General features: G+C 45.4%; 1 protein-coding gene across 1 annotated transcript; it reads right to left on the reverse strand.

Annotated features, from left to right (window-relative positions):
- Positions 1–1021: 1021 nt before the first annotated feature.
- Positions 1022–10719, reverse strand: mtx1b (metaxin 1b). Its single transcript, XM_077008378.1, has 8 exons — positions 10435–10719; positions 7150–7219; positions 6431–6510; positions 4336–4428; positions 2759–2941; positions 2137–2213; positions 1804–1961; positions 1022–1577 (listed from the first exon to the last, which is right to left on the reverse strand). Exons 1-8 carry the CDS (start codon positions 10696–10698, stop codon positions 1363–1365), a joined length of 1140 nt encoding a protein of 379 aa, XP_076864493.1. The 5' UTR covers positions 10699–10719; the 3' UTR covers positions 1022–1362.

The following is a 10719-nucleotide window of genomic DNA, read 5'->3' on the forward strand; positions in this document are numbered from 1 at the left end:
TTTAATGGAACCTGCGTTTTTCTTTTTTTTTCTTTAGGTGAGATAATTTTCAAGTTTTTAAAGTAAGCAGTGTTGCTGAGCATTCAATGGCGTAGGTTCTTTATCTGTTGAGCACTGTTGTCTTCCTAAAGTGTAACATTCCCCTTTTAAACAATTAGCTTGTCTCCAACATTTTGGCACAATATTGTCACCATACACCATACATCAGGTTTACTGAACATCAGGTTTCTTAGAAAGTTCACTTCAGATAGATTTTCTCTGGCGTGTTCACACACTGTCTTACACACAGAGAAACACTCATCATTTGATGAGATGTTTAGTCTGCCCATCTCACCACCAGTTCCCTGACCTGTTCTCATGCAACGCTTCCCTTGATCGTTTAAACACAACCAAGACACTATTTAGAGGATAAAGGATGGAACCAGGCTGACAAACTGTACTTTGGATTGGATAATGTTTATATAGGTTGGCCAGATGATAACATATTACGCATTTCATACAGGGCTTCGATGTTGTGTTTTTGCCAAAAAGAGGTCAGAGGTTGATTGCAGGCTCAGACAAGCTCTGCCCATCTGTTTCAGTTAAGCACATTTGTGCTTACTGTAGAGCAAACTTGGACTTAATATTTTCTATTTTAAACATTTATCCATTTGCTGCTGTTCTGTCTCAAATACCCTGATGCAACTTATAAAATTTAAAAAGTTGGGTTCTGGAGGGCATTCTCCTGAGTGTCTATAAAACACAGTCATAGGGAGAAACATGGTCATAGCAGGAAAGTCACTCTAAACATGTTAAAAAAAAAACTAATTCCTTTCAGCATCTGGCCAATAAATAAAGAGTATTTCCATTGTTTAAAAAAAAAAAAAGTTTACTTGAGACTCTTTATAAGCCATCTTGCAGTGTGAGTTGTTTCCTTTGTGCATCAAATGGATCTAGGCAAAAATCTATCAAAAGATGTTTTTAATGACCTCAATGAAAACTCCATAAGCCTAAGTGAAGGGAAAAGACAAAAACAAACAAATACAGATCTTTGCTCCAAATTAAGAAGCACTTTTTTATTAAAGGTTCTGGTATATGATACCAACAATATTGGCAACAGTGTTTTAAACATGAACAATGCAATCTTGATATAATCCTACTTATTAATAACAATTTTGAAAAAATTAGAAACAAAACAAAAAAACCCACACGAGCACCATGGGGCTTGCCTGCTAAAACAAGATCATAGACTCCTTTATCCAGCAGCTCAGGGAGATTAAATTAGAAAGTCCAAAAAGCACAGTCCATCTTTGAATAACTGGCCGCCACCCACAGTCAGCAGCCAGTCCACCCATTGGTCACCCACTGGCCCATCTCCATTTTTTACTCCTCTTCCTCCTCCCCGTCTTCATCGTCGTCGTCATGCCTGGATGCCTGGAGCTGCGGGTGGGTGCGCTGGACACTGACGATGCCTGTGAGGATGGCGTAACCTAGCATGGCCCCCGCAGCAAACAGTACAGACATGACCTGGTTCCACCTCTTGTGGGGCTCGTCAACGTCGTTACCATCGGCCTGCGTAGACGCTTTATGGGCCGGGGCTGTTGGGGGGTAGAGCGAGACAGCAGTAGTTACAATATAGGATGGAATCTTCCGGACAAAATCTACAATATTAGGTGGAAGCTTCCAGAAAAAAACTACAATATAGGATGGAAAGTTCCAGACAAATCTCCTCCCAAGTTCATACAAGGAATTTTTTAATGAAGCCTTAAAGCAAAATTCCGTTCAAAAATCATTGCATGCTATGATTGCGTAATGCTCCCAAACCTCGGATCTCTGAGGGGAAGTAAAGTGCCAGGATGTTGGTGCAGAAGAGTTGCAGGTTCTCCAGGGAGCCGAGATGCTGCTGCAGCTTCCTGTTGGGCAACTTGATCTTCAACAGGGGCGCCAGGTGGCCAAAGACGTACGCGTCCAGCGCGGACGGCCTGCAGAAAGGCGGTTATGTCATTTGACACGCATCCTCATCCAGAGTTACTCGCGTATCAGTATGACTACATCCATCCAAACCATGACCTTGGCTTTGCCAAGTGTACCTGCCATACCAAATGAGCTGTAGGAACTACATGCTCACTAAAGTCCACGGATTTTGCAGCAACTTACGAATCTCCAAAGAAGAACTTCTGTGAGCCGAGCCTCTGTGAGAGGAGAGTCATGCACTCCAGAGCGTCCTGGTAGAGCTGTGGAAGGAAGTCGTGCGAGAAAGAATCAATCACTCAACCCTTCTGAAAACAACCGTTTAGCCCTACAGCAGTGACAGAATATTGTTTAGGACTTTGAGGAGCTGTGTGAAGTGGTAGGACACATCAACGGGGAGTTTCAAAGAAAGACGTCAAGATCTAAACGCACGATCCGGGTCATCTTGAACCGCAGCATACCCGATCCAGAATGCTCTGTCGGTCCTACAAACCCAACAGAATGTCGATGACACCACACGTTGCTATAGCAAATGCCAAAATTACCAAATTCCTGCTGTTTTGGGGATGGAGAACCGTAAAACTTAAGCGAGTCTTAAAACATTTCTGAAATTTTTTTTAACCACTGAACCTTCAGAAAACAATGTTTCCAGTTAGACTCTTGGTCCAGTTTCATCGTGACCTCCAGTTTCAAGTGTCCACCATGCCCCCACCACCCAAAACTCTTTTCTGGGCTCAGAGTAGAGCTAAGCACTTGGCCATGCCTGCGTCCTCTCACACTCCTCCTCCTCCTCCTCCTCCTTTCTCACCTCCTTCTCTAGCTGCTCACCGAGCTCCAGCGCCGGGTCCTCCCTAACCAGCCGCAACCGCTCCATCTGCTGGCCGTGCATGCGGTTGGGCAGCACCAGGTTAAGGGGGAACGGGAGGTTTTCCGCGTACCAGCGCCGGGTCACCTCCACGTAGTTCTTGGCGTCGACCCACAGCGTGTAAATCTGGGTGAGGAGCGAGGCAACAGAGGTCACGCGACTTTTAAAGGAACGTAAAGCGCACCTGTGATGGAGCGGAGAGGTCAGAGCAGTCGCACAGGATTACACACCGTTCTAAAACCAGGAGAGGCAGAAAAGTGGTCCTAAAGTATAAAAGGGAACACATGGTTTGCCTCAAAGTGTAGAAGACGGTCTGAACGCGGTTTCCACTCATAACTGAGTTTATGTAACTTTCCACAAGGTGTCTCATCTTTGTCAGTAGTCCATCCTCCTAACCACATGAAGCTGTTGCTTTGACAAAGCCTGAAGGCACATGTTACAACAAGCAGTGTGTACACACACACGCACACACACTCCACATGTGCACAAACACATGGGCTTCAGTGCTCTTCATCACTCCCTCCTAAAGTGAGCGTGTGTGTGTGTGTGTGTGTGGTGTGAAGAGGTCTGACAGAATAATTAGAGGAATGGCACCAATTTAGCAGCTTCTAACAAGAACAACACAACATCCATCCAAACGCACTGCCGTCCGAATCCTCAGAGCCCTTCAGCTGTTGCACGTGGTGACCTCCCCTGGTCTGCAGAGGCACTCACGCTACAAGTCGTTATGGGCTTTAGAAACGTGATATTTATTAAACATTCCTTCAGTAATGTTCTCCGACCTCCAGGGTGTTCTACGGCCCAACATAGCTGGCACGCAGTGAGAACGCACCAACTTTTATGAGCCCACCACATCTTAGCCAGTCCTGCACGACCCAGCCCAACGGTGTAAAGCAGAAAGGATGCCCAACCCTGTAGGTGCGGCGTGTTCCTCCGCAACCCCTCAGTCATGTAGGTGTGTGTGTGTGTGTGTGTGTGTGTGTGTGTGTGTATGTGGTGAGCAGATACATAGCAGAGAGAAGAGGACCTATTAAATGAGTCTATGTAAGTGAAGATAATGGGAATTTCAAAAGATTAGTACCATCAGTGAAAAATGTGAAGCTGGCTCAATTTATTCAATTTACTAAAATTAATGACTCATTCTGCCGACAAATACCCCCCACCAGTCTCTCTCCCTATAAGTATGTGTGTGTGTTTGTGTATATGAGCGTGTCTCTCTCCCTATAAGTATGTGTGTGTGTGTTTGTGTATATGAGCGTGTCTCTCTCCCTATAAGTATGTGTGTGTGTTTGTGTATATGAGCGTGTCTCTCTCCCTATAAGTATGTGTGTGTGTTTGTGTATATGAGCGTGTCTCTCTCCCTATAAGTATGTGTGTGTGTTTGTGTATATGAGCGTGTCTCTCTCCCTATAAGTATGTGTGTGTGTTTGTGTATATGAGCGTGTCTCTATCCCTATAAGTATGTTGGTGTGTGTGTGTGTGTGTGTGTGTGTATGAGCGTCTCTCTCAGTTCCCCTCACCAGAGCTGGCAGCAGCTTCTCCTCCAGCAGGGAGACGAAGGCCAGCGTGTCTGCGCCTTCCTTCGCCGACAGGTCATAGTCTGCGTTGTATTTCTGAAACACAATAGACGGTGAACACCGGCGAGGACTTTCCTGCGCCCACCACACAGGGCCTTCCTGCCCGCTGTTCCCACTGACCTCTGGCCGTGACCCCTGTGACCTCAGGCCGTGCGGAGCAGAAGAGCAGCGTCAAACCCGCCGTGGGTGCGAGACGGCGTGGACTAACTGTTTATACAGCAGGGATCGCGAGCGCAGGCCTGTTTAGGCTATGCTAATGGTTCTCTCGCTACGCACCTTTCCCCGCCAGACACCACCTCAGCGTGCCAAGAAGCTGTACGAGCACATGACAGCGAGGAGTCTCAGCAGGGAAACACAGCCCTCGCCACCACAAGCCTGGAACACAGCTGTGTCCTTCACCTCCGGGCCATCCCCTGCTGAACGCAACGCCCACCGAGCCAGCCAATAAGAACAGAGGGCGTCGACAACGCCTGGCTCTTAAAACTCCGAGCACGACCCCGTAACCCCAGCAGGTGAGGCGCAAACAACAGGGCTGTGTGCGTCAAAACAAAATACGAATCAAAGAGGAGCGCAACTGGATCAAAACCATCCAGAAAAAAGCCCAGAAGAAGAAGAGGGAATATATATATATGCATAAAACCATCCTGTTGTTTAAGCACAATAAGAAACTGGGCTTTAACCAGAAGGCTGTTGTTGAGGCAGGAGCACCTGAGAAAGGGGCGGAGCACAGCAGAGAAGGTGGAGTCTAGATGCTTGCAGAACAGCACACGTTCAGAGGAAGAGCTCAGCCTCGACTGCTGGTCCAAAGCCCACACCTACCTTGAGCCAACAGTGTTGTACAGTGGCACGTCCGCTGTCTACACAGGTATCTGAATCTGGAGTCCAAATCCAGTCCTGGATTTTGTAATCAATGGTTGTTACCGGAACAACAGTCGATTGACTGTTAATTGATTGGTAACCGATTGACCAGCCGGTTCCTGGGTAGAACGTCTGTGGGACATGAACACCGAGGGCTTCGGATACCTGCATGTTTTACTCCATTATGAAAGACTGGAGGAGGCCAATGCATTTTGTACTGGTGACCACAGGAGAAATTCTTGTTTTTAGCCAAAAGAGTGGATGTGAAGTGAAGCTGAGAAATAAAAGCAGTGGGCTGGAAAGTCTCCATGAGCAAATCACTCTCTCTTTATCCATGAGCAATTACTGAGGCTCTGAACAAAACTGGAATAAATTCCAAAGTTTTTTTTTTTTTTAGAGGTTACCGAGGTAGATCTTTTCGAATCTTTAATTTCAGCCCCGTTAAGGAGAACAAGTGTTAAAGTCTGTTAGAAGGACACACGCTCGGTCTCAAACTCTTCCAGATGTTATGGTTTTCTTATTTAAAATCGCTCCATAACCATCTTGTGTAACTACACATTTGTGCATCTTTTTACATCTTTGATCCCATTTCTGAATTTTAGAAGAATACCATAAAAAATATATTTTAGATAGTTTTCCGAGCTCATATAATTAATAGAGCTGTTGAGAGACTTTGGGGGCAGGAAGACCTTCACAGATCATCCATAAATATAGAAGAGACCAAAACAAACATCAGGATGTCTGTGGGCAGCGGAGGAAAGAACACCACAGATATGCGAGTCTTCATTTTCTGACCACTGTATAACTTGGACAAGAAGAGTCACTGCATTGTCTTTGCCTTTCCTTTCATGTGTGTGGCATGCACAAAGTATAACGTTCAACTCAGTAAAAAGACGACAATGCTGTCAGATCATATATTTATTTGGATTTGGAATTTGAGAAATAATGAACTGATAAAAAAACTTTCCCCATTCATCTCCACAACTTTATAGAACACAGGTAGTGTAGAGACCCACGTCTAGATGGCATCTCATGTTTTAAGTCTAAGGGTCCCACTAAAGACTTTGGGCTTACTAGCCACCTGACACGCACGTGTCAGTGTGTTCGTGTATGCGCGCGCGAGACCTCTAACCTGTTACCGATTTTAAGACAGACGAGGATGAACTCGGAGGTCCCTCACCTGTTTCCTGAGATGAATGATGATCTTATTGGGCTGGGAAATACTCCCTTCCTCGCTGGTCTGTAATGCAGGCAGAATTCCTGTTAGAGAGAGAAACACACACAGCCTTCACCCACCATTACAGGAACACTGTATCTTTAGACCTGAGGCTGTCAAAAGAAAAGCTTGAAGATTCTTTCCCTTCAAAGTTCATATTAACATTTAGTGTGCCTCTCGAGACCTCTGCAAAGCATTTGGAGAATAAACTCATATAGAATAATATAAACTGCATATAGCACATTTCATTATGTATAGAGAATTTGAGAGAGATATTTATGACTTTACAAAAATCTATTTTCAAATCTGAAGAGGTGGGCACCACTAGAGAACAAAAACAAACACGATTTAAGGGTTAACAGAGTCAGGAAATGCTGGACCCTTTGACCCCTGGCTTCTTGACTTCGTGCTCATGAATGAGTAAGCACACAGAACACGGTCTGGGGTTTCTCTACCCAGAGCTCATATATCACACCTTCACACAGAGCTGAAGGCCCTAAATCTTTTTCACAGCTTTATATAACAACTGTCAGGTGACCAGTGACCTATTACACTCTGACCCTGCGATTCCATTAACTTTCTCCCTGGATAAAGGGGGTGGAGGTGTTTCCCTGCATATCCATTACTGTGGCTCGGGGGGGCATAAGGGCGGAGGGTGAAGCCGTAGCGGGCGGTGCTCCTACCTGTAGGGCTCCTCCACGGGTTGGCGATCTTGTGAACTTTGAGCGGGGCGCCCGCAAACTTGGCGTAGGCCTGGGGAGAGGAGCAGAGAGAGTGAGCGCAGCACAGTGGCTCAGTGTCTGACTCATCTCGCTTCGCGTGCGAAAGCAGCCTCGCGCGTCTGCGCAGGGCCGGATTAAACCGCGGAAGCTCTCCTGGCTGGATCCGTCTGGGATTACGGCAGGGTTGAGAGACTGATATTTCGCAGACTTTTCTCAGACGCGGTGAGCACCATTTGCGGCATGGGCCTCGCGTGTGCTGGTGTAGGACGCCATCTGAGAGGATTTTATGTGGAGACTGGTAGGAGATTTAATATTCTGAACTGCTTTGAGTTTTGTGTGTGTGAAGACTTGACTGTAATGGAAGGAGCTGAGCGTAACTGCCTGAACACGGTGTTGAGCACCACCCCTGAGCTTTCGAACCTCCTCAGAGGAAGTTGTGGAGAGAAAGAGGAGCCCGATGAGATTTGAGGTCGTCTCTCTGAGGCACAGACCCAGTGTTTTTAAACCAGTCTGGAAACTAGTCTGCCATTAAAAAGCATCCAACAGAGAGCTTCCCCGGTGTTAATTCCACTGTGGTTTGGGACTCATTTAGGCTCCAGCACTGGGAACATACAGGACACACCATAAATGCCCCCTAGTTTTATGGCAAGTTAACAGAGTCGTATTTCACAGAAACAGCATAACGGCCTGCTTTTAAAAACTACATCATGGATTCTCCTCAGTACAGGAGAGGGAACATGACAGGAAAAACTATGAGAAGACTGCAAGGCGTGCACCGCCTCAAATCTGTTGGTAAGGGAGACACCAGAAGAGACCACAGGTTCAAAAAACCTCACAGAAAAACACTGGTATGATTAGCGAAATGCAGATTCTGCACAGGTTTTGGGTAGCATGAGGGTACAGTGTGATTCCGCGAGTACTCTGTGGACACCGGAGTCTGGAGGGCACCTTCTACCTTCTGAGCTCACCTGTTTGTGTGTGGGCATTCGGGGCGCTGAAGTAGCTGGAAAAAGTTTTGTGAAGGCCTCACTTTGTGGTTTAGGGAACCGAAACCCTTCCTGTGTTTTGCTGGAATGCCATATAACTGCAGAGGCTTTGCAAACCCCCGTTTAATAACACCTAAATGTACAAAGATGGCTATTCATTCTCCCTGGTTGGTGGACAATAAACTAAAGGCCAGAGTGTTTCTCAAAGCCAGGACCGACTCCCAGACGAGGCTTCAGTCTGATAAACCAGCAGGAAAGGACACTGCATGCACTCTGAACCATTTTGTGGTTCAAACATCCAATTGTTCAGCAATGCTGATTGACATTTCAGGACAGTTCTTCTGAAAGGTGGCTGTGTGCTCCCTAATGAAATGGTGAGGAACAGCGCCCCCTATGGGTTTAAAGCCTTAGCAATTATATATTCATTCTCACGTCTGATGAAAGACCTTCCACTAATAAAGCAGTGCAGTTACAGGAACTACGCGAGTTATGCACAGCAGAGGTGAAACTACTCAAGACCACTAAACTCACTCGACTTGAAACAGTAAATAGTAAGTAGTCCAGGTTTAGTACACAGTCTCTGGTCAGGTCTACTCTCATTATCCAAACACCAGTACACAGTACGCCAGTTGTCTACAAACAATTAAGAGAGTAATCATACTGCAGTAAATCATACAGGAGATATATGATTATACTTCTAAGACTGATCTGGTATGTAGTCATAGCTAACTAACCACCTGCCTCACTCACTCTAAGCAAGATGGAGACTCTCCCCAGTGGAGAGCTATTCAAACTCAAACAGGCCTCTAAACTCCAACAACACTGCACTTCTTTTAAGGGTGCTGATATCGTGGACACTTATCTTTGTTCAAACAGTAAATATAACCGCTGACAAAAGCCTTCATGTGTTCAAAGGAAACTGGGATAAAACAAACAGCCATTACACTGAAGACACTGTAATCAGTAGGGACTGAGCCCAAAGGCTTTCAGTAAAGTAGAAAGGGAATATCTGGTTAAAGGAAGGCCTTGTGCCCACAGAAACAGACAGAAGAGTCCCTTAAGGACCCTGGCAGGATAGGGCGCCAGGCTGGCTAAGCAGGACAGTCAGAGCAGCAGCACCTGGTCTCTGCACCGGGGAGACATTTAGAGCTTCCTTCCAACAAGGCAGCCGACTGATTGAAACCCAACAGGTTATTTTAACGAAGGATGACACAGTTTGTTGCAAAGCTGTTGACATGTAATAATCTGCAGAAATGGGGGTTTTTGCTTCAGTCTTTTAACACTAGACAAAAAGGCAGCAAATTAGACCACTATACACAGAAACCCAGCCTTGCTTTTGAGAACATTCACGGGGTTCACAGTGGAGACACGAAGAAGGGTGGCAGGAACAAACCACACGATGCCAAAATCTTCAGACCACAGGCCATCATTTCTTAGTGAAGCTTCCCTTTTAAGACCACGTTCTTCTGGGTTTAGACTGCTTGTTTGACCTGGGCCCAGAGCTCAGTGGACTACTTGGGGCAGATCACAAGGCAGTAGAGATGTTGCTTCTATAATCCCCACAGAACACAAGAACCACTGGGAGTGTTGCATCTTGTATATGAAACACACATCGGTGTGTCCTCTCTACCTCATTCCATGTGTGTTAGTCAATAAAAGGACGGTTTGAACAGACACTCAATCCCCTCTTACTGACTAGCTCACTGCTTCTAAAAATAATGAGTAACACTCCTAATAAGGCTCTTAAAAGATATATCCCACTTACAAGAGTAACTGATATTCAAATCAGTAATTTATTAACGTTAAAATTCTCAGGTCTTCATACAAAAATGCAATTTTTTTCACAAAATCTGTGAGGCTGAAAACATTATAAAACAATGTTTACATTTATAAGATGTGTATTTGATATAACCTGCTCCCACCATCATGACTACACAGACATGCAGAATGACTCATGTTCATGTTGGATGTGCTGCTTGGCTACGCTAGTTAATCTAGGTAGCGTTGAACGAAGTTCAATATTAAAAGAACATACCGGGCCTTTATAAACACTGTATACTGAATATGTGCTTAATTCACTATACATAATCGTTTTTGCTTTAGTTAGTGACTAACCACGGGGTGTGTGCTGTTCTCACCCAGCTCGCCCGGGTCACCTCCGTCTCATACAAACGCGACACGGATCATATAGGTTTTTTCCAAAGCACATTTGCACAATCGAGGTGATAGATATTTATTTATATGTAACAGTAACTCTTACCAGCACAGTTAAAGAGTCGACATCAACAGAGGGTAATCCGTAATCGCCTTTCCAACAGTATAACTGCATGGGGGCAGCCATTTTGTTCCGGAAGCACTTGACACCGATTTCAGGTTTGGTAAACGAACAAGTGTCTCCACTCTGACCCAATCCCTCCAATTGTACGTTTGCGCAAAAGTGAGAGCTGTCTTGTGTTTTACATTTTTTATAGTAGTTAACTTGTGTAAACCTGAAATGCCACGAAAATAAAGACGTGCTTAGCATTCACTTTTTATTGGGGCTTCA

The sequence above is a fragment of the Brachyhypopomus gauderio genome, chromosome 6 (assembly GCF_052324685.1).
Source record: "Brachyhypopomus gauderio isolate BG-103 chromosome 6, BGAUD_0.2, whole genome shotgun sequence".
Classification (NCBI taxonomy): domain Eukaryota; kingdom Metazoa; phylum Chordata; class Actinopteri; order Gymnotiformes; family Hypopomidae; genus Brachyhypopomus; species Brachyhypopomus gauderio.